We start from the raw sequence: 26,331 nt of genomic DNA on the forward strand, positions 1-26,331 counted from the left end.
CCCCCCCTCCCCCTTTTTTTTTCTCTTCATACAAAATGTTGTGATATATCCCCAGCTACAATCTGTCTTCGTTAGGGGTAAATTTTTCCATCCATTATATAGCTTCGTTTCTGGTTAGCGAATCTTCTGGTTTTCTGCTCCCAAGCTTTCTCTCCAGCCTCTTTTTGCTTTCACAACCACGATCGGCCACAATGGGGTATGGATATAAATAGACCCTGGTCTCCTTTAGTTCCTCTGTCCCCCCACCCCCTTCTAGGCGCTTGCTTCTCTACCTACCCTATGTTGGTTGATCTGTCGTCTACTGTGGTGTCTGCATAGGCCTATCCACCACAACAAACTTGATGAATAAATGAAGGATATGATTAATGATACTCGAGCTACTCACTCACCCACTTAACCAGTAATATATATGCTATCAAGACCTGGCGAAGTTAGGTACTCAGAACTCAGATGCTACGTAATTGTAGTAATCCCTACAGAGCGTCGCGCCTCGCTTCTACGGTATATCTGTAGGGTATACCTACCTAGCGTCATTGCGGGAACTTTTGGAAAAAGAGCCTCCCCGAAATACAAGTCGGGCTGCTTCCTTTTGCCAGCAAGATGTGTTGAGTTCCAAATTCTGTGTTACTTCTCGACTCGATGCCGAACTAGATCTTGGATTCGAGGATTGATCCATCTCCAGCAAAGCTAGTCGAATGTTGTGGCTTTACCTATCATCTAAATCGATCCATGGTTCACTCGTCGGCATGTGGAGCGGGGCGGGACAGTAGACGTTGATGGTTGAACGGATTCGTGGATTCTAGTGTTTGGCCATCGCGAAATCGAGGATTTTGATTTCGTTGTAGCATTTGTCTCTGCTGTTGTTTTCGAGGTCGGACCTGGTTGCCGAGTGGGTGGTTGCCGACACAATTTTGAATTGAGAGGGCGGAATGGGGCTGAAGTGGTTCTCTTTTGCGGATTGAAAACAAGTAGTCGATGCGGGGTGGAGGTGGTTGAACGAATTGTAGATCGCGCGAGCAAAAGAGGCTTCATTGGAGCTCATTTCCACACGATGGGAAAGCCGTAAGGTACCGACTGGTCTAGCGGCCAGATGGCCGCAGAACGCACCTGACGTCCCAAGCTAGTGATTGTTGAGAATGCACTGGGATGACGTTGTTTCTGTCGGCCTGATTTGGATCCCGCACCGCGAATGCCAGATCTGATGCTTAGGTACAGTACTGTATGTCAGGCATGAGCATGGATGATCGCAGGGTGGAGCTGCATGCCTGGTTGAACTTGGTTTAGAACGAGCGCTTATCGTAGGACGGGCCCGGCCTCGACCTGTGGTCTCAACCCACTTGCTGTCTTCTGGAAAACGCCCACAAGGAAAGCCAGCTGGAAGGTACCGATGAGCGACAGGGCTAGGTGATTAGCCGCCGGAATAATATGGAGGCTCTCTCATCGTCGCTACCAGAGTACGGCGAGCTCTATAGTATCCATGGTACGAACAAAGACTCAGGTAGTTGTTCGATTCCTCATCTGGCGGTGAGGAAAGCAAACGAGGGCCAGGCGAATGAAGGTATTTTCCCTTCCCCCCCAGTTAACCCCACCCACTCTGCAACAATACTCTAAAGAAGGATTAGCCATCCGCAGTGCATCCGTCGCCGTTGACTGACAGGAATGGGGAGTGTGTCTCCCCTCCATTCCGGAGTCGTCTTTTCGCCCATGGAGAAACTTAACACGGACCCTCACCTGCAGCCGATTGTTGGGCACTGCGGGGATAGTCGTCTCACATCCAAAGAAGCCATGACCCAGCATGCATCGGAGGTATTAGCAGCCTAGCCCAAGAGCCTTGGTGCAGCGCCGGCGAATCTCGAGCAGCAGTCTAGTGCATTAGCGTAGCGTTACCAGCATAGATCAGACAGACTTTGCGAGCCGCTGCTCGTGAAAACTCTGTAATCCCAAAGTAAAGTAGTCGGATTTTCGCCTCGCTCGTCATCCTCTCATGGCCTACTCAGAAATTCTGGCCAGGCATGATCTGGCTCAGTTCAGCAAAACTTGGCGACCCGAAAGGAGCTGTGTCGTGAGATAAACCGAAGCAGGCAGTGACCCAATCAAGTTATGTCAAATTTTCACACGAATATTCGAAGTAGTTCATCGGAGGCACAATCATCACTTCATTGGGTTTCTGTGTGACCAATGATTCCGGTCGGGCTGCTGGACAACCAAGCACAAGAGACCATCATCCAAGGTGCCGATAGCAGAGACATAATAATTAGGGCCGCACAGGCACAGTTGAAAAAAAACCGGCGTTAGGAAAAGGACACGGCCGCAAATTGTAAGGCAACAATCCAAGAGTCCGTGAGGCAGCAAGGTTGGAGACATAATGACGGTACGCGCATAAGATGCAGGAAGAATCGAATGCCACTGGTCATAGCGGCTTGTCGGTGGATGTCACCCTGAAGCCGGCGTCGATCGTGACTGGTGTATTTTCTAATCCAAGCCGGCGACCAGAAGAACAGGCTTTCCCTGCGTGTTTTAGCAGCTACGATCTGCCTGTCAGCCAAGAGCCTGTATTGAGTGCGTATCCAGACCGTTTTCTTTTCTTCTCGTTGGCTTTAGATCTTTTGTATCTCTTTGGGCAGTATCAAGAGGCCCTGATTCCGAGGTGTCGGCTTGCTGGACAGGGATGCCCTGAACCGAAATCTTGGGAGGATCGGAGGACTCCGAGACTCGTTCAAAACAGTGAGTCGTGTATCTGCAAGCCAGTCGAGCCTCTTCTCATCTGGACCCATTCTGCACCGTCCAACATGTTGAGATTTCCACGTTGGCGGCGTCTATAGCGCTTGTTAATCGGTGGAAGTTTGGAAGTTGATGATAGTTCACTCAATTGCTCGAGCTCAATGGAAGGCATTCAGGCGCGGGATGCTGGGCCGCCGATAAGCGGACAACACACTCTCCTTGAATTCCACACCCCAGGTTGTTTTTGTTATTTGCATGTCATATGCCTGGCGCATCAAGAAGATGAGAATTATCCCTGTCTGTTACACGGTCTCCCATTCGATTTCAGGGGCCAATTTCTGCCCTGCCGTGCCACTTGAGCGATCTTGGGTCGCCGCGCCGAGTTAGCAGAAGTCATTAGCCCGCTTTTGACATTTGAGAATGCAGTCCCGGTCGTTTTGTGCTTCTAAGTAGCCGAGTCTCCGTGCTTTTCTTGGATTCTTTTATGTGCCAGACCCTCCTGTTCGTTCGTTCCGAACATATGCAGAGATGTCCAATGCTGATCCAAGATCCTCAATATTCGGTTTATTTCCATTGCCGCAAAGCTGTGACTTTCGTCAGCCCCCGCACCATATACTGCGTTTGCAACTTTCTGCGCCCTGCAGTCTTTGATTCAAGACGTCACCATTCATATGGCCGTACACGGCTAAAGTCTTTCAACAAAGCGGAAGTGGAAGAGACAAGCTTTCTCACCCTAACAAGTCTCCCAGGCCTCCCAAAGGGGATGACCTAGCAGCTCAAAGCCATCGGAACTTTATATCCTCATTACGACAGATTCGGTGGAGTTTCGAACAAATGAATCACGTCTTGAGTCTGGTGATAGATGGCTGTAATGACCGAAACAGCTCGAATGAATGTCACACATTGTGATAGCTCCGTAGGCACTCATTTCTCATTGCATCTTGTCGAATAGATCTTGTACCTCTGCTGCTGCAATCACTTTACCCCAGCCACCCAGCCTGCTGATATCGGCGCAGCATATTCACAAAGGACTAGCTTTGGAGAAGGGAGGTAACCTGCCGCATTCGCAAACGGAAAAGAAGGCCTGCGGCATCTGACAGTGAGATGAATCTAGATGAGAAGGTTGAAGGTCTCACGTATTTTGTTTCTTGATCATGAGCATACTGTGGCGCTCGAAAGGGGAGCAGTAGCTCCGCTGGAGATGAAAGTCGGAACACAACAGGATCAGCTTCGCAGTGCTTCTCATTGTTCCTCTTATAGCTTTGTCGTATTAGCCAGACCATTGCAGCCCAAGGAGAGAAAGAGGGAAAAGGTCCGAGAGCCCCCAGGATGACTGATAGTCTCGCCACGAGACACCGGGGAAGGTCGTCCGGGTGGAGGAGGAATGGAGAGGGCTGGACCAGTCTCCGACCATTCAGCAATCTTTCTAATTTTTCGTCTTTTCAGCCAGAGCGGGGTTCTTCCGGGAGAAGGAGCGAATTGGCGTTCAGAAACTGCAAGACGGGCGGAATTGGGGGGTTGGGATTGGCAACAAGTGGAGGGATAATGGTGGGTGAGAGGCAGAAGGGGGGTGGGAGAAAATGCCTCCCCGGACAATCCCAATGCCCAATGGCTTCATCTCGCCCATCCCCAAGCCCCCCCTTTCCCCTCAGGGCCTTCCTAAGACTCATTTTCTTTGATCAAAGTTCATTCCGCCGGATGGAAGACTCTCCGCGGAGGGCTATATAAGCCCCCTCCTCGTCCTCCATCGTCCGGGCCTGTTCCTTCTTCCTTTTCTATCTCTCCAAGTCTCTCCTCTGCTTCCCTTCAACTCGTCGGAGTCATCCATCGACTCTCTTGTATCTGTCCTCTGACATACCAGCCCCTTGATAGGCATCAGTCGTTGAACCTTCTCTGTCATTGAACCCACTATTTCTATTCTCCTTCATCAGCTCCAAACCCCTTTTCACAATGGCGACACACCACTATCAGTCTCCCGCTCTCCCCATCAACGTCCCCTCCAAGGCTCCAGGTCCGGCTAGTCTTTATCCTGTCGGTCGAGTATCGGGATCACCTCCTGATATCTCCGACGCCAGCACCACGGCAGGAAGCCGTACCTCCGCTGGATTCAGTTATGCGTCCGGAAGCTTTGGCGGCGACTATGACTCAAGCTCTGCCTCATACTCTGGAGTCGAAATTGTTGATGTTTTGAATGATCGCATGCAGGATATGTTTGACCCAACGCCATTGGATAAGGGATTGGCGATGCAGGCGCAAGCGTGAGTGTCTAACCCCCGCCGCGGCGAACCCCGATTGCTGCCCTTAAAACCCACAGGATTAGAAACGGGCAGCATAAATCTGGGATCTAAGAAATGAAGGGAGGCTAAAAATCTACACCATCAGTTCCGGTCAGTTGAATGCGAAGCAGCGCGAGCTGATCGAGCTGCAAGCTCTTGCACAAAGGCGCCTAAAGGGCGTGCGCGCCAGTTTTGCCGATGGCATCAAAGTCGCTCGCGAGACCAAGCGGGATTTGGAATGGACCCAGAAACGCGTCAAGTAAGCTGCGAACTCATTCCCTGATATTTTTCGTCTTGCTCCGTATGCGACTATCGTCAATGGATTCCGCTCCGCTGGCCAGCTGCGCGGACGTCCGCCGCGCTCCGCCGTCAAGATGGTTCTTGGCAGCGTTCAGTGTCCTACTGGTCCCCCTGAAACATCTTCCGCGTGTGGTTTGCAGGCGCGATCTACCCCGATACTAGAGCTTCAGATGCTGACTAACGAAACAAGTGCTTTGAAGGCCAAAGCTGAACATGCTCATCCCGATGAGTATCGGCGTGCGGCCAAGAAATACACCTTCGACGATAATTGAACGACAAAAAGGGATCGTGTTGGGAAGTGGCCGAGACGAATTTGCGAGGCAAACACTCCCGTCGGGACCACGAAAGCTGGCTTTCCGGTAAATTGGCTTCTATGGATTTTTAATTTGGCGTGCTTGATTTTGGGATGGATTGTTTTGATTTGCGATACCGTTTAGCTGGGAGGGTTTCTGGGATAACCCCTGTCGTCGATGTTCCATTGGCGGCGCAATGTAATATTGGGCCTGCTGGTCTTTGGTGGGATTTTTCATATTCGGCAATATATCTTCATTTTTCTTGCAGATTCGCGACTGGTTGCATTTCCGGGTAAAGGGGCGGGGGAGGTAAGAATGCGTGATCCATGGCTCTGAATAGACTCCGGATGCGCAAGAAGGTGCGGCCGCGACGTTTCAGATTGACATGGGGAAAATGAAAACTCCCCATCACATCACATCCTGTGACGACAAGCGCCAAGTCATGTGCCAGACCCAGGTCACCTGGGGTCACGATACGGGCACGGTCCTCGGAGGTATGTGGTAGGCGCATACCAGTGAAGCAGCAAGACTGATGCCAAGAATGCTATGAAGATATGGGTATATCGAAGACGCGAACCTCATATCCTGATCTTTGCAATTCCGCCCCAGTCATCCTGAATTCTGTGATGAGATGCGAGGAGCAGTGTGACCGGTCAGTTCCGCTGTGCCGACTCCGCCAGCGGACAGGAAACGCTCGGCCGCCCCGCTCCACCCCCTGTTTTGAGATGATTCCCTTGCCGCTTTTAGGCAGAGACTCGCCGAAGAGCTCGGGAACGGAGGCGTCGCCTGCTGTCATTGTGGCACAGCGCATCCAGCCACAGTGTACGCACACCTTGGGTGGATCGATTGGAAAGTGAGATGCCGTGCATATGATGTGCAGCGAGCGCATGAGCCGAGATTGCCCCGGCGCTTTAGATCACGATTAGCGTCCAGTCTCACTGGTGTAGGAACCCGAGCTTACTTGTAGTTATGAGCCTGTAACTATAGAGCCAAGATTCAGGGGTGCAGTAGTTTCCGGTGCATTTGTCGCGTGGCATTGCTTGCACCCTACCTCATAGACCACTCAATGGGGACGTCTGCCTTCTGACAAATCAGGCAAACATGAGGCTCATGATAGCCAAAGTGGTCCGGTCCAATCAGCAACTCCAACACGCCAATGATCCTTGGAGTGAACAGCAGTGGCAGACGCCCCTCTGACTGGTCTGGTGGCTTGGATGCGTGTAGGACCGTATCGCCAAATTTGCGTAGAGGTAGATATTAAACAGAAATTGACTCCTGCAGCGCAGACATATGAAGCTCTTTGACTCTTGTACTGCTAGCCCAATGTCTTGCTTGTACCACTGAATTCGGCTGGTTGTTACTGAGGCGATCCGACGTCGTCGGGCGTGGCGGGACTAGAGGAAATGAAACCCCGGATAAAACCCTTCCGTGAGATTAAATTGAAAGCCGGACCCTGGTAATGTCCTGTTTCAGGATATGAACATGTGAAGTCATGAAGGTGTATTGTGTGCATGTTTGGGAATCACCAAGAGGTAGACTGTTGATGATTCAGTGGCATGCTACTTACCTTGTTCAGGGGCTAAAGAAGCCGAGCCTGAAAAGAAGGAGGTATTACTACTTTGGGATTCAGCCTATTCGACAAACACCGCTATCGAAGACTACAAATTTCATTTCTCTTTGAATGCCAGAGAAATTAATTGTTATCAGCCCTTAGATATTTCCCCAATATCTTGACCCGAGGATTGAAATGTGCACTTTGCCTGTATAGGTTCAATGAGAAAGCTGATTGATCTGCGCTACAGAAAGTGCCATGACAGAAGGCACACAGCAACAAACATAAGCGATAAGATATTTGATTAATAGGGCACCAAGTTGAATAGCATACTTGTTCTCTGTGACTTGCATTTAAGCCTTTACAGGAATCGAATTTGTAACGTCACGTAATCAAGGTCAGTAAATAGCTAGCTCCCTCGGGCTGCAGTGACCATGAATGAGAATTCCATCTGAGACCGGGAAGCGAACATGAACCAACTCACAATTCTAGCTTCATAGTTGGTTGAATATTTCCATTGTTGATAGGGATGCTAGAAGGCTTCGGAAATCACGTCTGTATGTCGTCGATTAGCGGCGTATCATCAAACAAAGTATAAGCTACCAAATAATGTAGAGAATAAAGAGAATAACCTACCAGTACCGCGAAGCACATGTGGTCAAAATAGGTTTAAGGCCTTTCCATGGGCTCTCGACAAAGACAGGCAGGAAAATCACAAGATCATTGTGTTGATTCTTGACTCCGATTGACCACTTGAGCAAGTCATTGTGACGAGGAAAACGCGTGCCATTAGGCGCGGTGTAGCAAACAGACCCAATCCGTAGCTTCTGTCTGCTTTCGACAGCTTTCTTGATGGGCTCAGTAGGCTTGAGTGTCTGTGCTGCGGTGGTAGTCAGACCATTGAGGTTTTGTTTCTGCTGACTTTCACCACTGGGCTTGGATGTTTCCGCAGACTTGGATGTCTCCACGGGCTTGGGTGCTTTTCCTGCGGACAAATTCGAGATGCGAGGGTGGTGTAGCTCGTTAAACTCAGCGGGTCTACTTTCAGAGTTTTGCCCAGAGATAGAGGCCTCTGGTGTTGTGGAACTAGAGGAGCTAGTACATGAGTTCTGTTGTGATTCGTGCGGAACGTTGGCAGGATCAGCAATCGATTTGGATAACTTTCTATCACCCGCATGAGCAGTGTTGAATCGATTGCTAGCGCTGACGGTAGTTTGAGCGTAGTGGTCTAGAACATGCACGCATCGCCAACGCGTTAGAGAAGAACATACTGCAATGTAGAACTTCATCCAGAATGTTGAAAGTACTGGTTGAACTCACGAGGTTGGAGAGTATTGCTCTTCGAACAAACCTGCTGAGAGCCCTTCACGTTTGTTTTGGACTGCAGACAATGAATTGGTTTCTCAGCAGCGACCGTAGCAGCCTTCAAGCTCACAGGATGTGGCAATTGGTCAACCTTCTGTGCCGGGGCGTGGGGAGAAGGAGTGCATTCCTTGTTCGCGTTCTCTCCCTGGGAGGAGGCAGCGTGAGCTTTCCAATCTTCATACAAGGAAGAGGTGCGCAATCTAGGATGTCTCTGAGTGGGTATTCCCTGTTCTCTGACTGGAGCAGCCTGAGGAGGTCGAAAAACGGTCTGTTGGGAGGGTACTTCGTAGTTCTTCAGAGTCTCGGGAGCCCATTCTTGCAGAAACTCATATTCCTTCTGTGACGGTGCTCGCTTCAGGATTTGCTTGGGTTGGACAGCAGCGGAAGGCATGATGGACTGCTGTAACATGCGCTTGTTTCTGGTTCTGCGAGGGGATCGGTGATGGAAGTGGAGGGGACTGATGAAGATGATGGCTGTCGAAGTGTTGAAGTAAGGTTGAACCCAAAATGGTGAAAGGGAGGGGGGTTGGGTTCAACCAGTGACTAGAGGTCTAATATGTGAAGAAGCGAGAGAAATCGGGAGTAGTAAAGTGGTGGTTTCCTCACACAGCATAAGTAGGAAAGTGAATGATTTAAACACGGCAGGGAAGACCAGACCTCAGGCTGCAAGTATCTTCCTCGTGACTGAAGGTGAAGATCTTAGACTTATATTAACATTGTCACTTTAAATTATTCTACCTTCACTGTACACTTAGATATACCAGTCTTATTGGCTATAGCTCCTGCTAACTCTATGTAAAAGTGTGTTCCTCCTGAATTGCACGGTTGATGACACGCACAAAACGTCCTACCTTATCGACGTCCTGCTTAGCTGTTTCAATTCCCAAAAGCACCTTCTTGACACCAACGCCGATGGTCTTGCGTTCAGAGATGTCATCGAGACCCTCTAGTGCTTGCTCAATCTCCTGCGCATCGAAAGCTTCGGATTTCTCAAGGATATATCTCAAATCCTCGAATGTCATGACATTCGGAACCATGATATCCGCATTGAAGGAGTTGTACACATCCAACTGCTTCAACACAGCTCTCTCCGTGGTAGTTGCCAGAACCAGGAGGCGTCGGCCCTTGCTAGGTTGCTTTCTCAAGCACACCATCAACGTTTGCAAGATGGCGTTGCTGAATCGAGGGCCAATAGGCACCCATTCAATAAGGCGCTCGATGTTGTCAACAACGACAACACTCGTACGACTTTTATAGGCATCATCGAAGATCTTGGTGATGTGTTGAATCTTGGCCATTTCACTATACCCGACCATGTCCTCGGGACTGATCAACTTGATGAAAGGAAAGCCGGAGTCGATGGCGATCCGAGCAGCAAGAGCAGTCTTTCCACTTGCGGTCGGGCCATGCAACAAGACAGAGAACAGAGGCGAGGATTCGGCATTGCTGACTTGTTTCACGAAAAGCTCTCCTTCCTTAAGAATCTCATTAATGCCTGGGGAGAAGTGAATAATGCCGTACTGAATGCGACTTGACAGCTCTTCCTCGGAGACACCAAAAGCCGGTTTGACTTCATCAAGTGCGTGGTGGAAATCAGCACGGTTGACCTTCATGTTTACAACATCATCACTAACGTTAGCCATCGTGCCAACTTTGATATGCCGAGAGAACGCGAATGAAGATGCGGACTTGACAAGACCAGCGATTTCAGCACCAGAAAAGTTCTTGGTCAGCTGAGCCAGTTCAGGCAGGTCGACATCATCGTCCATCACACTGTTGTCGCGCATCTTCTGGGTATGGATCTTGAGGATCTGAGCTCGGCCTTTCTCATCGGGAAGGGAGATTTCCATGTGAACTTCAAGACGACCAGGACGCAGGAGTGCTTCATCAATCATATCCTTTCGGTTAGTCATACCGATGAGTAGGATGTTGTTGAGCTGGTCGACACCATCAAGCTTCGAGAGCAGCTGGTTGACCACGCTATCTCCGACTCCGGTACCGCCACCTGCTCCACTACCACGCTGCTTACAGACAGCATCAAGCTCATCAAAGATGATGATATGAAGGCCACTCTCCTCACCCTTCTCCTTATACTCCTTCTCTGCATCCGCAAAGAGTTTTCGGATATTTTCTTCAGACTGACCGACGTACTTGTTGAGCACTTCTGGTCCATTGATGACCTTGGGTTCTCTAGCGTTCAACATCTTTCCAATTTGCCGAGCAATCAAAGTTTTACCTGTTCCAGGAGGACCATAGAGCAGAATACCCTTTACATGCTGAAGACCCAATTTCTCAACAAGCCCTGGGGGAAAGATTCGAGACGCGAAGGCACGACGGAAGATAGTGCTGAATTCTGAGTCGAGGCCACCGATGCCCATATTCTCGAATTTGAAATCAGGTTGAATGATAGAGTTTGCGGCGGGCCGACGATTCGAAGCCTTCAAATTGATACCGGTACGAGCGTCCTTGAAGAAGGTGATCTGAGAGTGTCTTGTAAGAATACCTCTGGCAATAGGGCTGGTCTCGACATGTCCACCATTGGGGTCAGGGGTGCCGGAGGACAAATCAACGCGTTGAACGGTCTTGATTGTCAACAAAAGAGGGATGCTTCGGTGATCCATCAGGATCTTTTGACCGGGTGCGAATATTTGGTTTTCAAAATTCTAATTTTGTCAGTGACCGCAGTACAATTAATTGGGACGGGGGAATAAATATACCTTAATCACGACGCTGGCCAGCTCGTCCTGGTCATATGGAGTCTCGACCCTCTTCTTGCCAGCGAATCCTACTTCAATATCGGTTGATCCGACGTATGCCTGACCACCCTGGCCGAAAGGATCATAGATCTGCACTTGCACTGAGTCCGTGAAGGCGATACCAGCCCAAGTTCGCTGAGGATCCGACATGCTGATATGACCGGGTGGGAACCCATCCAGAGGACGCGCAGAGAGAACGTAAAGGTCGTTGATGAGAAGTAGAAGGTCGTGTCCATCGCGAGAGGGAGGGAAGTCCTGGGTTGACACGGCGACTCTAAGAAAATTGTCAGAAGGTAGGACTTGGCCTCGGATTGGTTCAAGTCATACAGATTTCCAAAGGTATACACATTGTCCGGGCTCTTTGCAGGTCGTAGCGTCCATGTTTGACCGGAGCTGGCGGGCTTCTCACTCCGTGGCGGCATGTGTGATGGGCTAGGTCTGCCCATAGACTGCGGTGGGGCTCCGTATCCCCCGGGACTAATTGGCAGTATGAGTTAGCTAGTCATTACTCGAAAGAAAGCCTTGCGTTCTTGATATGCGTACCCTGCAGCAGGATATCCACCCGGCTGGTTAGGGGCCGGGTAGCCGTCACCACGCGAGGGGCGAGAGCCGAAAGGGTTGGGCACAGAAGGGTAATTATTTCGATTAAACATGTTTGCTCAAGAATGTAAGAGTTATTGCGCAGCGCAGACAGCAGACGGATATAGAAGTGGACAATGGCTGACTGTGCAGTTGAGCGCGGGGGAGGGGCGATTAGAGTGATGCTGCCGGCAGCTGTGGCACTAGTTCAACCAATATAGAATGAGGTTTCAACGGTATAGACAAAGTGAAGAATGACCTTGAACAGCTGACTGCAAAGTAAAGTGTTTGTACGGTGGGAGAATATCAAGTATGAGGGAATGAGAGTGGCGGTTGGAAGTTGGAGGAAGCTCCTTTCGCGACACATGGACGTAACCGCCAGTTAAGGTACCGTTGCTTAGTTCATCGGCCCGGCGGACTTCCGTTTTCGCCAATCGCTATGACGACTCTTTGTGCTCGAGTAATCCATCTTCCCAGTGCAGTAAATACACTTGTTCAACGAACCAAGATGCCGCTGTGAGCCTTCCATCCCCTTTTCTCTTCGTTTTGGGTTGCCAACACTAATATGAATCCTCATGATCCAGACACCTCCTCGGCAAGAAGTCATGGAACGTCTACAACCCAGAGAACATCGCCCGCGTCCGGCGCGACGAGGCGCAGGCCAAAGCTCGGGAGGAAGAAGAGGAGCGTCGCATGCAGGAGGTCGATGCCGAGCGAAGAATTCAAATACTGCGCGGAGAACGACCCTCAACCCCCCCTCCACCGCCGCCGGAGCCTTCTGACTCTTTTGCCAACAAACACAAGTCTTACTCGGAAGATGCGGCGAGGCGCAGGAAAAGAAGACGACTGGCTGGGGAGAACGACACGGACAGAGATATCAGATTGGCCCAAGAGGATGCAAAGATAGCCCAAGCCACCCAAAACCAGCAGGCTCATGTCCGTTCAAGCGATACACCCCTTCACGATAGCTCCGGGCACATTGACTTGTTTCCTCAGGGAAAAGCCCGCAACCCAGTCGAGAAGAACGCGGAAGCTGAGAAGGAATCTGCTGAGAAGCAACGAAGACTCGAAGATCAATATACGATGCGCTTCTCCAACGCAGCGGGTTTCCGGCAATCGGTCAATCAAAGCCCCTGGTATTCATCTTCCCGAAATGATACACAACCATCAGAATCCATGCCAAGCAAGGATGTCTGGGGCAATGAGGATCCTCGAAGGAGAGAACGGGAAAAGGCCAGGTTGGATGCCAACGACCCTCTAGCAGCGATGAAGAAAGGTGTGCAACAGCTCCGGTCTGTTGAGCGCGAAAGGAATAGATGGAACGAGGAACGAAAACGAGAGCTTGAGGAAATGAAATCCACGGAAAGGCGCCGATCGCATCACCGAAGAAGACGGTCACTGTCGCTAGATAGCCTTGAGGGCTTTAGGCTTGATGCTTCTTCAGACAGCCGTCAGAAACACCATGAAAGAAGCTCCCGTCGACATCATGATCGCAGGGACAAAAGTCGAGATCGCTCGCGTCATCGACATTCACAGCCTAAGTCAGACCCTCATTCTCGTCGCCATGACCGCCATAGACGGGCGGAATCAAAAACTCGAGTGAGATGAATTAAAGCATTCACAATACGAGCAGTGTGCATATTACTCGTCATTATACGATTATGGTGAGGGCAACTCTTCTCCCAGCATCTATTACAACCAGCTACGAGAGGAAAGTCACCGTGTTCAAGCTTGGATGTCTTCGTGACCAACGCAAACAAAATTCTATTATTCTTTATCGCATTGAATCTATGGTATTTCATAGAACGATGACCACCATGCGTGTTTAGCTCACTGCAAACTCCACAGCTGAGAGCCCTTCTCATTTTCAGTATTCCACTCAATACTGATGTCCAATGACCGGGATCCTGCCTCCTTCTTCTGGTAACCGACCTTACCAGTGATCGTTTGGCCTTTCTTAAGGGGAGCAGCCTTCTTCTTCTCCTGATCGATGAGGCAGATGGTTTGCTGCCAGTGTGTTTCAGTGCCGTGAGGCCCGGTGGTGAAAGCAACAATGCCCTTCTTCTGCATATCAGAGGGGAGTGCATCGTCCGCAAGGGGGGAGTCCCTGGAAGGCATGAAGAAGATGTCGAACCAGATAGCGAAACCATCAAGCGCATCAAGTTCTTCGTTGAGAGTGACCTTGAACTCCTTCAAGAAGGACAGTTCTTCAACTGTGATGGTATGCAGCGGAAGAGGCAGGAAGACATCGGAATCTCCGGGGATCGATGACGGCGGTACACTTCGGACAAGCGCCTCATCGTAGATACCGGTAAGCATGCTCTTCATGTTGAAACCGTAGACACTCTTCCAGAATGTGATGTGCGACGAAATAAATTCGGAGTCCGCGAATGGGGCGATGCGGAGGGTAGCATGCGAAGGAGCCATAAGGCCTCCGGGGGCAAGGTAGCGGTCCCGAGCATAGATTACCGAGTCGAACATGGCCTCAAAAAGAAGACCGTAACCCATCCACTCAGAGACGATGATATCCACTTGCGGGACGGGCAGTGTAACTTCCTCGATCTTGCCACGGATGCACCTGGATTCTCAAATATTAGCTCGTGTCTGTCGCAGTGGATGAAGGCGAACACTTACGTTATGATGTCCCCGAAGCCGTTCTCATAGATGATCTCCTTGGCTCTATCGATGATGTTCGAGTTGTCAACGGAGATGACTTTGCGAGCCCCAGCCTTGGCGCAGAACATGGAAAGAATTCCGGTTCCGCAACCTACGTCCAGGACAACCTTATCCTTGAAAACATGCTTGTTCTCGTAGATGAAGTCCCGGTAAGCTTCAGTGCGAACAGTGTCTTTCAGCATGGACTCGTGAATGCCTGGCAATTTATTTGTTAGTGGGGAGATTGCATATTAAGATACCTGGATTTCGAAGACTGTACCATTGTATGAGTAGGAAACGAAGTAATCCGCATCAGCCTCCTCAATCTTGCTGGTAGTTCGTCGTGCAGTAAGAGCATTGGGGCTGATTTTGAGCTTCTCATCCTCCTTGGAAAGTTGTTCTTCCATTGACTTCTGGACCGCGTCTCGATATTCGGAAAATTGTGTCTGGAGGCGCTCAAGGTCCTCCTGCAGCTCAATTACTCGCCTCTCGGCGTCCGTCTCCCCTGCAGCATCTGGGGCTTCTTCATCAATGTCATCCAAGCTGTACAGTAGAGCATCATCCTCCAGGACCGGCATCAGGTAGAGCTCGTCGTCAAACTTATCCTTGGAGGAGACATCGGGCGACATGTTGCCCTGCTTGACCTGGGAACGGATGTAGTTGACCAGCTTGATAGTGCCCAAGAAGTCCAAGTCTGCAATGCGAATGAAGTAAAAAGTGTAAAAGTTAGCCGTGTCACACTCCGAGCCTAAGAGCCATTCCACATCCAGGCTTCTACACCTCCACATCCGGGGATTCAACGCAGTGCAAATGCATATTGAGTGGGTACGCACCGAACTCATTCCGAATTCCTCGCAGGTCAAAGTTGTGCTTGTCTTTGGTCTCTTTCAACATGGACAGCACGTCGGGGTAGACTTTGTCGGAGAATAGGCCGACAACTGGCTGGGTCTCGTCCTCGGGCTCAACATCTTCCCATCCTTCCTCGTTGCTGATGTCGGACTCCTCAGAGGAATGAGAGCGCACGTCGTCCTCGACGGGGACACGCTGCGATGCAAAAGCCGAAGCAGACATGGCGATTATTGCGGGGTATTGCAATACTTTGCGCGGACGGCTCGATGGATATAGAATCAGATTGTTTGAACCGATTGCGCTCTTAGCAAATCACGATTCCGTGATACAGATGAAGAGCTGAAAAGGGCGAGTTGGAGAAGTGTCAACTGAGAATGAGGTGAGGGGTACGAATTTGCAGTTTGCTTGCGGCGGCCGGAAAAGACAAACCGTCGTAAAAAAAAAATCCGAAAAATCAAAAAAATGAAAAATCGAAAAATCGAAAAATCGAAAATGAGCGGGACGGGCATTTGGTGCCCCGCCTTCCTGTTTATTATCAGGGGGCCCAGAACGGCGATAAGAGTCAATCAAACACGGAGGAGCCTGAGGCCTGGTCGGCTTCCCCGCCAACAGAAGCGTCACCGCCTCCCTCCAGAAGAGCTTCAGCTCCATCTCCAACTCACAGTCCCCTCCTCCACCCTGCGAACACAACAAACTCCCTCTTCAATTCAATCTCCTTCTCACTATCGATATCGAGCCTTGCACTCTTACCAAACTCTGGGTTTTGTTGTTTTGAACTAAAACCGAGCAGTCGGTTCCCCCTGCACAGTGACCGCTCTTCTTCCCCTCCCAGACGCTGTTTTGGTTCCGCCGGCAATACAAACAATCAAGCATGGCCTTCTTCTTCAATCGCGGTCGATCCCGTCAGCCTTCTGATCTTGTTCGGACAATTAAAGACTCCCTGGCGCGGGTTCGGGAGGACCCCTCGACTGCCAAGGTTGGTCTCCAATTTGTGCATTCTCCTCTGATCTCGAGAGCAGTTTCGCGCCAGACTGTTCTGACTTCCGCGACCCCGAATGCTTGCTGACTGCACTAACACGTAGGATGCGGAAAAGCCACTCTCTCAGATGAAACTGATCGTCCAAGGTACTCAAGGTTCGTGTGCTCGCTTGAAATAGCACGGGGCTTGTTACCCTTTCCTACCTAAATACTTCTTGAGGGTCTCCAGAAACCCCGGCTGATGTGGTCCTCTGCAGATGTCGAGGTATCCCCTGAACAGGTTCAAAATTTAGTTCACGCAGCTTTGCAGGAGGATCTGCTTTATGACCTAGCTCTATGTCTTCATCTCCTTCCCTTTGAAGCTCGAAAGGACACCCAGGCCATCTTTTCGCATATGCTTCGTTTCAGGCCGGCCAGTTCGAACCCAAATCAAAACGACCCTCCGGTCATCTCTTATATAGTCCATAACCGACCCGAGGTTATCATTGAGTTGTGCAAGGGCTATGAGCACAGCGAAAGTGCTATGCCATGCGGCATTATCCTGCGAGAAGCCTTGAAGTTTGACGTCATCGCGGCTATCATCTTGTATGATCAATCAGGCGAAGGAGAGCCAGCTATCAAACTCACAGAAGTTCAGCCCGGCGTCCCCCAAGATGGGACTGGGATCTTTTGGCGTTTTTTCTACTGGATAGACCGCGGCAGTTTCGAGCTGAGTGCCGATTCCTTCACAACCTTCCGGGTAATAATTGTCTATCGAATCTGCTGGCGATAACAAGAGTACTAACACGATCACTCTAGGACATATTGACCCGCCACAAAACTCTAGTAACAGGCTACTTGTCGACTAACTTTGATCGGTTCTTTGCGAAATTCAACGAGGTTCTTGTGAACTCCAGCTCATATGTGACCAAGCGGCAGAGCATCAAGCTTCTAGGCGAGATCTTGCTCGATCGGGCCAATTACAATGTCATGATGGCCTATGTGGAGAGCGGTGACAATCTGAAGCTCTGCATGAAGCTACTGCGAGACGATCGCAAGATGGTCCAGTACGAAGGATTCCACGTGTTTAAAGTAAGGCAGACCGGCCCCTACTGGCCGACGAACGACGGCATGCTGACGAAGAATGTGTCGCAGGTATTTGTTGCGAACCCAAACAAATCTGTAGCCGTACAGCGAATTCTTATCAACAACCGTGACCGCCTTTTGAGATTCTTACCTCGCTTCCTGGAGGATCGGACTGAAGATGATCAATTCACAGATGAGAAGAGCTTCTTGGTTCGTCAGATTGAACTTCTCCCCAATGAGCCGATTGAACCAACACGCTCTACCCGTGAGCCGTCCAGGTCTGGCATCAACACAGCTGCCGTGGCCTGAACAGTTAGACTCGTGAGCCTGTCATCTACCACTTTAGCTTTTGCTGTGGACAATCTTTGGCCCTTGCCGGGTCTTTTTGTTTTTGTTTTTGTTTTTTTCTTCCACCCACCCACACCCCCCCGCGGCATCTATGCTCCCTTCTTTGGTGGACTCTTTGAGCTTGATGCGAAGGGCTGCATACGTTGAATGTATGTTATGGTTGTGTCGTGTTTGCATGGAAGGTCAGCAGGCATCTGACCTTGTCGGAGTTACAACGGTTAATTCATTTATGGAAGACTATGTCGAAATGACGAGCAAGGCGGATGACAGAAGGAGGCAATGGACAGAGCAGGCGATGGGCGATGAGATTAATGTATAAAGGCTGCAGTGAATCCTTGCATTGGGGCAGGATGCGGCCTACCGCGAGAAGCCGAGTTCTAGTAAATATTATAGCCACTGAGGTGGATCTGAACCTTCAATGGAGGAAGGAACCGGAGCTTAGAACCCGCTGATTGCATCACAGACATGGCGACAATTTTGGAGCTCCTGGCTGCTTGGAAAAATTTTCACTTCCAAGGGATGGGAGAAGAAGATGTGGGAGAAAGTGGATATCAACATCCCTCTGTTCTCCCTTTCTTGCCCAGCCAGACGCACACACTCACACACTCACACACCTCAGTGGCTGCGCAAGGAGATGACACGGCAGAGGAAGCTGGGAAGCTCTTTAAACTCAAGGCAGAGATATGGTAGATATGAGTAGATCTAAGCTTGATTTGAGGTGGTGCGTGCGCCCCCGACGGAATAAGTCGAGTGAACTATAGACGCAATGATATTTGTTGTGGGTGAAGCAGAGGTTCAACCCAACGTTTCAATCAAAACATTCATCAGCCACTAAATGCCTCCGTTGTTCTTCTCTTTCTTTGTTCTCTACTCCTCTTTCATTCCCATTGCAACCAGCTTCAATTCAATTCCACTCAATTCAATTCGAACGAGACAATTAACCGTTTATTATTAATAGTGTTTGTGGTCGGGACCACTCAAAGTCAACTGTGAAGATCCACAGTTGCGTGGCCCTCCCGAGGAGTTAAAGCAGACTAAAAATTGTATAGTGGATCATCGGCCCTCCTCGTCGCCGCCCTTCTCTTCTCTTGCATCTCCTCTCCTCCCAGTAGGTTTGTTCTTTTGCTTCTCCATCTCCTTCTGCTTCCTCCCTTTTTATTTGTGCCAACCCTGCTGTGCGCATTGTTCGTCTTGGACTCCTCTGTATTGGCTGAATGCGCTACCTTTTTTTTTCACTTCAATGAGGCGAGCATTGCAGAGTAAGGTAGTGTCGCTAGCTATCGAGAGGTGAGCGAGTGCGCGCGCGCATTTCTCGACTACTACTTCTTTACTTTTTACTACTACTTTTTTACTGGCTGAGGGCCTTTTTTTTTCCTTTTCCCCTCCCCTCCTCCCCTCCTCGTCCCCCTTGGCTACTAATTCCGGTCCATCCTCCCTCGACAAAGACCAGATAGCACTGCGCAGCGCAGCAGCGACTTTATCTCCCCTTTAGCCACACACACATTCCGTGAAATTCCACCTCTTTTCACCCCTCTCCTTCTCCCCCGACTTTCGATTCCTCCCTGGATTGCTGAAGCTTGTCCTGCCGCCAAGCATCCTTCCAGGAATTGCAAGCAACTCCCGCCCCAGATTTCACTCCTTCTCTCTCCTCCGTCGCTTTGTTGCCGACTGCCATGATTTACCGCGCAAGAGACCTGATTTCCCCCCGTCTGTCGCTCATTTCCCGTCCTCAGGTCTCATAAGCTTAATCTCTATTTTATTTATACGATTTCTATAATCATCAATTCCATTCAAGTTCCAACTGCGCCTCCGGTTCTAATTCAGTCCCTATCCGCTCCTTCATCTGCGATCCAAATTCGAATACTACATACAATCAATCAATCAATCAATCAGTCAATCGACCGCCCCGCCGGCCGCTGCCTCTCCTGGCTAACGTGCACGAACACAAACACAACCACAACTACATCCACATACACATACCCAGCTTCGGCTGCAAGATCTTTCCTAAAAGAACAAAAACAACTACAAATTAATATAGATATTAGGGCGCAAAGTCATGCCGGGATAATGGTGAATAATCGGCCCGTTTCTGTACCTTCCGCCGTGATGTCCGAGTCGACCTCGGCAATCCACAGTCTCCCCTACGATAAGACTGTTGCTGCGACAGTCCCAGTGACACTTCGATCTGCGTCGTTCCCCCCACCGAGTAATCAATCCTTCTGCTCAGAGGACCGATCAAATTCATCCAGTACCTCCTCCGGTGCCCCCATTGAACAAGCCCCACCCGCCCTATCACAACGGACCACTAGACGCGGCAGAAACAGGTTGGCCAGCCTACCAGCTGCCGGGGCTTCAACCGTGAGCTTGCGGTCGTTGCGCAGTATACCCAGCATTATTGTTGATGATACGGCGTCGCGTCCCAGCTCGCGTCCAGGATCTCGCCCAGGATCTCGCCCAGGATCTCGTCCCGGGTCGCGCTGGTCGGAACGTAGATGGGGTGGCTTAAGGGGTAGAAAGTCAGGGGATTTCGATCGGGATGAAGATGACACACCGCCTGTCCCTCCTATCCAAGCCCCGTTCAACGGAATCCCCTTGGACATCCCGAACGCCGCACTCGACGGTCTAGGACCGCAATCAATGAGGTTTTCAAAGCGTGGCAGTCTCATCAAGGAAGAGGAAAGACGTCAGCTCCAACAGCAAATCCAGCAGGCGGAGGCAAAACAACAAAGAATCGCGCAGATGGAAGGGGCCGACCAACGATTACAGGAGCATGTGATGGAAGACGAGAGCGATACGGCTTTGCCAGCCATGACTTCGCCGGAATTACATGTCGCGGACGAAGAACCTTTGGACTCCCCTACGAGGCGCTCCAAACCGCAAGCGACGCTTAGGGTGCGGCACAGCGCTATTGCCAGCAGAGCCATCTCTGCAGATGAAGACATGCTGTCGCGACGAGTGCGCTTAATGTATGAGAAGGGCGACGAAAATGTGACGGACTCGGAGGTAGCAAGGTCCATGGCCGCGGAGCACGGCGTTCTGTGGGAAGACACAGCTCCCCCGAGCATGGAATGCTCCCGTCTGTCTGGACCCAGCGTGTCCGGAACGGATACTCGAAGTATAGTGTCGTCACTCGGGACGGACGGTGTCCCCGGATTCAAGCGAGAAGCACACGAGCTTGCGGGGGGCATTGAATATTGGCAGAACATCAAAGCTGGCGATGTGGACCGATACGGGTTCATTCGGTCCCCGACATCTAATTCCAATGAAGGCATCGATCCTAGTCCCATTCAACGCGTCTCTACAAGCCTGCTTCTTGCCTCTGAAACCCCAAGGCGCAAGTATTCAATGCGCCCGCCCTCGGCAATAGGTCCCAATCATCGCTCCTTTACTGGCCGATCTCCGACTCGAAAACTATCCGAGCCGTCAATTCGTCCATCGTCTTCTCAAAGTACCTACAGTTCACCGTTACGGCGTTCCACCACACGGTTTCGTCGGGCAGCCAACCATCTTCCTCACAACCGGACTCGTCGTGTCAAAGACGAGGCGGGCGACATGCTCACGCTACCCACAAACGCCATCGCACCCGGGGATCGACAAGACTCAGCCGCTGCGCGCGCAGCAAGGAGGAAGGAATGGGAGAGGGAAGACAAGTGGACGAAGATGGCCAAACCGATAAGAAGTAGCGATGGAGGCGGCATGACATTCGAGTTTGATACCACCAGTTCGAAGCTGATCGAACGGACATGGAAAGGCATACCTGATCGATGGCGAGCTACCGCTTGGTATGCCTTCCTAGAAGCAAGCGCCAAGCTGCACAGCGACAGTCCATCAAAAGAAGAGCTCATTGAGGCATTCAATGAATACCAATTAATGTCTTCCCCGGATGATGTCCAGATCGATATCGATGTCCCCAGAACAATAACCAGCCACATTATGTTTCGTCGCCGCTATCGTGGCGGGCAGCGGCTGCTATTCCGCGTGCTGCATGCGATGTCTCTCTATTTTCCGGATACAGGCTACGTTCAGGGCATGGCAGCCCTTGCTGCCACGCTGCTTGCATACTACGACGAAGAACATGCATTTATCATGCTTGTTCGACTTTGGCAACTGCGCGGTCTGGAGCGGCTATATCAATCCGGCTTTGCGGGCCTCATGGAGGCTTTGAGCGACTTCGAACGAGAATGGCTGGAGAAAGGAGAGGTTGCTGCAAAATTGGTAAGTGGCGTATACGTCTCTGTCGCCCCGCGCGCTATGCTAATGCAATACCCATCAAAGAATGAGCTTGGAATTCCACCTACAGCGTACGGTACTCGCTGGTATCTCACTCTGTTCAACTATTCCATCCCATTTCCTGCCCAGCTTCGGGTATGGGATGTATTCATGCTGCTCGGCGACGCAGAGGATCTTACTGCGAGTGGGTCTTCCATCAAGAGCGGTAAGAAGGCTCACGTCAGTGCATTTGGCAACGGCTTGGATGTGCTTCATGCTACCTCGGCAGCCCTCATTGATGGTATGCGTGACATCGTCCTCGAGTCCGATTTCGAAAATGCGATGAAGGTCCTCACCAGCTGGGTCCCCATTAAGGATGTGGAATTGTTCATGCGTGTTGCCAAAACGGAGTGGAAAGTGCATCGCCGAAAGAAATCATCTTAATTGGCTTTCTCACTCCATGCCCGAGCCTCATCTGTGAAATCTGCGAGTTGCAGATATGATGACCCGGTGGCTTATGTCCCCGCCAATCCGACCCTTTACAATCACTTTTTTAAACCTAATCTAATGTCTAGGTTTCTTCCTTGAGTTAAGGGTAGCATGGCTGCTACCCTTTGGCCTCGGATGGAAGTCCCCTTATAATTCTCTTACGACTCAAGCGGACGATTCTTGATGATGAAAGAAAAGTCGTTGTGCAATTAATCGCATCTATCCCTGTTTTCCCCTTCGATCCCTCCTTTGCCCGCTGTTTCTTCCGCTTCTAGAGCTCACTCACATGACTGCATCACCTCTGTCGTGGCTTTATAGCCTTCCCACAAAGCAAATCCGCCCTCGGCTCATTTCTTTTTCCTTGTCTCCCCCGGAAGGTCAACCCCGCCCGTCCCAGCACTCACTGAACATGCTATCCCTTTCCAGAGACAACCTACTTCTCGCAGGAGCTGTTTGTACACACACTGACACTGAATGAATTTCTCATTCTCACCACTGGATCCCTCGATCCAACCGCATCAATCTCTACATTTACAAATCACTCTCTATCATCTTTTTCCCATAAATGTCTTTCTCTGCTATACATTCCACCCTTTCGTTACCATGTCACTACTACTACTACTCTGTACCATCTGCGCCTCGCTTATCATTCTTTCCTTATGTCCTCCCCGAACCCTCCATGGATACTAATCACCTTGCCTTACCTATATACATACATACATAATGCCAACGCTGTCATAATATACCATCCAACCTACTCGCGTCCTAGATATCTCCAGCTCATTTATGATTTTTTCTTTTCATCTGTATTCTCAACACGACGGGACTCAGCGAGTCAAAGAATCAACCCCGGCGGCACTTCCTCTCGGTATGCCTTCGTCGACTTATTTTTCCCTCTTGTCAGATTTTGCTTGATTTGCTTGGTTTGCGTGATTGGCATGATTGGCCGTGGCTCCGCATCAACTTACCTGTGGTAGGGTGAATGGCTCAAGCACCGGCACCGTACTGTACATCATCCCGGCTGGGTTTGGTCACTCTCTCTCGCTCTTGCATACATCCCTTATGATCATCTTAAGTCTACTTCCAGCCTCTGCACCAAGGACGAAAATTTCCGTCTCGTCTGCCGTATTCGAAATCCCATCTCGAGGGATAAACTGGTTACTGTTCAAGTCGCAATGTGCGCTAGACTTACGCGCCAGGTTCCCTGATACCCTATCATACCCGATGTGCCTGATCCAGTCCTACGGCCGGATAGCGGCAAGTAGGTAACGACTAGTATACTTACCCTATGCGCGTGTTTGTGGTCCCTGGATGCCACATGTGCGTATGACGGCATGGGTCACATGATATTCCTGCCTTAAGGGGAAAGAATGAAAAGACGCCGCGGAGTCGAGGAGGTACGACCGAGAGGACGCTACAAGTGATGTAAAGATTGGCTCAAGGCGGGAAAAATGGGACAGCGATCGGGAAGAAAGAAGAAAGCAGAAGAGAAAAAGAAAGGCCGTTCCTAGTCTTTGGTATCATAAAACTCATCTTTCCCGATGGACACGGTAGGCTTCGGATGCAGAGAATATACAAGTCGCTTCCGAATGATATATCAGCATGAAAATTAGATAGACCACAGCAATATTACAGGATGTATGGGGAAGATGTCAAGTCACCCATGATGACGACGGGTGGCTCGTCTTCTTGGGGCGGGATTAGTTGGGTCGTTCGGGTTCACTTGACCTCGTGACGACAGGTGAGCCAGGATTCCTCGTTGATCCTGGATCTGGTAATGTGCTTTCAGCGGCTGCGTCTGGCCGTACGTCCGGAGGTCTAATTGAAGAAGGCTCCGACCCGGCCGAGTCATCTACAGCAGCAGCATGCTCCTCACGGCGCGGATCCGGTTTCGGGTCTTCGGTGGTCGGGTCGGGGCTGGGGCCACGACTAGGGCGGTCAGGTCTCGAATCCGCCGCATAAAGGTCATAAGTCGGCAATGCCTCAGTCGGCATCATCGGGCGAGGTCCTCTACCCGTCGGTGACCCCGGTCGAGAGGCATAAACATTGCTACCGCCAGGAACGGGCTCCAGCCCCCTCGATGAGGGCATCGGAGCAGGAATATGAGGGCCGCTAGCTTTCCTCTTCAGTCCGGGAGAACTGTGGGAGTCAACCCGGCGTGGTCCCTGCGTCGCCCCGGGCGACTCCTGGCGAGTTCGCGCTCCCAGTTGGTTGGCTTGCGGCTGTCCTGGTGGCACCCAATGATGGAAATACAGAGATGGTGGAGAAGGGCGCGAGATAGAATCTGACTTGCTCAGTGCCGACTGTGTGAAAGGTATGGAAGACCCTGGAGCGTAGTGCACATGACTGAGGTTAATAGGAGGAGGTGGAGGATGCTGAAGCTGCGGCTCGCTCGGAGGCATCCTCGGAACGGACAGGGACAGTCGAGCATCGACAGCACCGTTTGTGACCGGCGGCGGCTGTACAGTCGGGGACGCACCTACGGGGTGCAAAGGTTGAGACAGCAGAATGCCCGGAGGGGGCACAGCCTGCGCTGGAACTGAGGGGGCGGTGTAAGGGTTCAGGGGAAGCGTGCGGGAATCACGTCGGACGTGCGATGGCCGTCGTTGGGCCTGAGTCGGTGCATGTGGCATGGCCGGCATCGTAGGAGCCGATGCCCGGGCGGGAACCGATTGGGCCATATGTTGTTGAGCCATCTCAAGAATGGAGGGGGGCAGCCCGCCGGGACTGATACCCGCGAAGATCAGCGGAATGAGGTGCGGCGGAATTCCGGCCTGCAACGCATCGCGCAGCATGCTCTGTTCGAGCCTCCGCTGCTCCAGTCGCAGAGACTCTTGGCGTGTTTTCTCTTCTTCCTGCTTCCTTCGATCCTCCTCCGCCTTGGCTTGGAGCCAGTGGCGCATGGAGTCATCGGAGCTCTGCCACTGACTTGGAGGCGGCGGGAGGGTTTGATTCATTGCATTGGCGGGGCCAGTGCCACTTGCGAAGCCTAGGTTTGGCGGCGGCAGAGTTAGGGAGGCCGGGGGCGGCAGTCCGCTACGAGAATTGTCCATGGACTTGTCTGCAGACGATCTCGAAGGCGCTGTGGTCGCTGACAGATCTGACACTGGCGGTGGGGAAGACCGTGGGGTAGGAGCGGACTGGCGAACGATGGCGTAGTCATGGGGCCCTTTGACCCCGTTCTGCGACGAAGGCTTAAGTGTGAGCAGCATCCTTCCGATAACAGCGCCGCTGCAGGAGTAAGAACAGGGAAATAATTGAGCAGCGAGCAAAGGGTGCTATGAGCTTGAACCGAGCTTCAAGTGGAGATCGATAGGCAGCACCGATAAGCACGCAGGTCGAAACAGCTGTCAAATAGAAGCTTGCAACAACACCCAGCTCACAGCATCAGATAAGTTCAAGAAGGAAGAGGGAGGTGGGGAGCAGTGAGGGCGAAGCACGACAGCATCGTCTGCCTGGCTGGGAGAGTAGAGAGGTAGAAAGAGACCGGAGCAGGTGAAAAGAGATATATGAGACAGGTCGAGGACCAGAGGAGAGATGAAGCAACGGAACTAGCAATGGAGCATTCAATTGCACGGGTGCAAGGATGTTGAAAGGAGAGAAAACAGCAAGACGCGAAAGCACAGCAAGAAGACAAACAGCATCAGTAACGAACAGTGAAGACGAGGAGAAGGAAGAAGACGAAGCTGGAGACAATAATCATAATAATGCAGACTCAATCATCGCCCAAACAGGATAACCCCCAAACGGGAAAGACACACTTACCCAAACAGGGCTGGTCCCCGCGTAGACTAACCAGATCGGGAAGAGACAGTCCCCGGATATAGATGCCTCAAGATGCTGGCCGTGAATGGGTTGATGCCTGAGAAACGCGGGATGGGAAGCAAGAATAGAAT

The 26,331-nt window shown here is 51.1% G+C and overlaps 8 protein-coding genes across 8 annotated transcripts; 4 read left to right on the top strand and 4 right to left on the bottom strand.

Annotated features, from left to right (window-relative positions):
* Nucleotides 1-4,422: 4,422 nt before the first annotated feature.
* On the top strand, nucleotides 4,423-6,039 carry ASPACDRAFT_110184 (KxDL motif-containing protein). Its single transcript, XM_020195458.1, has 3 exons — nucleotides 4,423-4,979; nucleotides 5,104-5,256; nucleotides 5,488-6,039. The coding sequence occupies exons 1-3, from the start codon at nucleotides 4,672-4,674 to the stop codon at nucleotides 5,567-5,569; spliced, it is 543 nt and encodes a 180-aa protein (XP_020061388.1). The 5' UTR covers nucleotides 4,423-4,671; the 3' UTR covers nucleotides 5,570-6,039.
* Nucleotides 6,040-7,774: 1,735 nt separating this feature from the next.
* On the bottom strand, nucleotides 7,775-8,898 carry ASPACDRAFT_38618 (uncharacterized protein; the record flags this gene model as incomplete). Its single annotated transcript, XM_020200473.1, has 2 exons — nucleotides 7,775-8,370; nucleotides 8,463-8,898. The coding sequence occupies 2 exons, from the start codon at nucleotides 8,896-8,898 to the stop codon at nucleotides 7,775-7,777; spliced, it is 1,032 nt and encodes a 343-aa protein (XP_020061389.1).
* A 400-nt stretch (nucleotides 8,899-9,298) lies between these two features.
* On the bottom strand, nucleotides 9,299-11,685 carry ASPACDRAFT_20986 (AAA family ATPase SEC18; the record flags this gene model as incomplete). Its single annotated transcript, XM_020198988.1, has 3 exons — nucleotides 9,299-11,170; nucleotides 11,225-11,537; nucleotides 11,591-11,685. 3 exons carry the CDS (start codon nucleotides 11,683-11,685, stop codon nucleotides 9,299-9,301), a joined length of 2,280 nt encoding a protein of 759 aa, XP_020061390.1.
* A 665-nt stretch (nucleotides 11,686-12,350) lies between these two features.
* Nucleotides 12,351-13,450, top strand: ASPACDRAFT_49344 (uncharacterized protein; the record flags this gene model as incomplete). Its single annotated transcript, XM_020202235.1, has 2 exons — nucleotides 12,351-12,358; nucleotides 12,427-13,450. The coding sequence occupies 2 exons, from the start codon at nucleotides 12,351-12,353 to the stop codon at nucleotides 13,448-13,450; spliced, it is 1,032 nt and encodes a 343-aa protein (XP_020061391.1).
* A 222-nt stretch (nucleotides 13,451-13,672) lies between these two features.
* Nucleotides 13,673-15,568, bottom strand: ASPACDRAFT_56454 (protein arginine methyltransferase RmtB; the record flags this gene model as incomplete). The annotated part of the gene is made up of 4 exons (XM_020203128.1): nucleotides 13,673-14,420; nucleotides 14,477-14,714; nucleotides 14,778-15,191; nucleotides 15,331-15,568. 4 exons carry the CDS (start codon nucleotides 15,566-15,568, stop codon nucleotides 13,673-13,675), a joined length of 1,638 nt encoding a protein of 545 aa, XP_020061392.1.
* Nucleotides 15,569-16,217: 649 nt separating this feature from the next.
* ASPACDRAFT_20267 (Mo25 family protein) lies at nucleotides 16,218-17,698 on the top strand (the record flags this gene model as incomplete). Its single annotated transcript, XM_020198934.1, has 5 exons — nucleotides 16,218-16,337; nucleotides 16,429-16,480; nucleotides 16,582-17,063; nucleotides 17,123-17,395; nucleotides 17,459-17,698. 5 exons carry the CDS (start codon nucleotides 16,218-16,220, stop codon nucleotides 17,696-17,698), a joined length of 1,167 nt encoding a protein of 388 aa, XP_020061393.1.
* A 2,145-nt stretch (nucleotides 17,699-19,843) lies between these two features.
* ASPACDRAFT_21351 (putative TBC domain protein) lies at nucleotides 19,844-22,390 on the top strand (the record flags this gene model as incomplete). Its single annotated transcript, XM_020199020.1, has 2 exons — nucleotides 19,844-21,952; nucleotides 22,013-22,390. The coding sequence occupies 2 exons, from the start codon at nucleotides 19,844-19,846 to the stop codon at nucleotides 22,388-22,390; spliced, it is 2,487 nt and encodes an 828-aa protein (XP_020061394.1).
* A 1,745-nt stretch (nucleotides 22,391-24,135) lies between these two features.
* Nucleotides 24,136-25,647, bottom strand: ASPACDRAFT_38624 (uncharacterized protein; the record flags this gene model as incomplete). Its single annotated transcript, XM_020200474.1, has 1 exon — nucleotides 24,136-25,647. One exon carries the CDS (start codon nucleotides 25,645-25,647, stop codon nucleotides 24,136-24,138), a length of 1,512 nt encoding a protein of 503 aa, XP_020061395.1.
* Nucleotides 25,648-26,331: the final 684 nt, after the last annotated feature.

Source organism: Aspergillus aculeatus (genome assembly GCF_001890905.1).
Source record: "Aspergillus aculeatus ATCC 16872 unplaced genomic scaffold ASPACscaffold_1, whole genome shotgun sequence".
In the NCBI taxonomy this organism is placed as follows: domain Eukaryota; kingdom Fungi; phylum Ascomycota; class Eurotiomycetes; order Eurotiales; family Aspergillaceae; genus Aspergillus; species Aspergillus aculeatus.

Bases quoted from the DNA above. Each gene is read 5' to 3' on its own strand.
- ASPACDRAFT_110184 (XM_020195458.1), top strand. From the start codon at position 4,672: ATGGCGACACACCACTATCAGTCTCCCGCTCTCCCCATCAACGTCCCC. The intron at 4,980-5,103 runs GTGAGTGTCTAA...CTACACCATCAG, and splicing joins TTGGCGATGCAGGCGCAAGC to TTCCGGTCAGTTGAATGCGA. The intron at 5,257-5,487 runs GTAAGCTGCGAA...TAACGAAACAAG, and splicing joins TGGACCCAGAAACGCGTCAA to TGCTTTGAAGGCCAAAGCTG.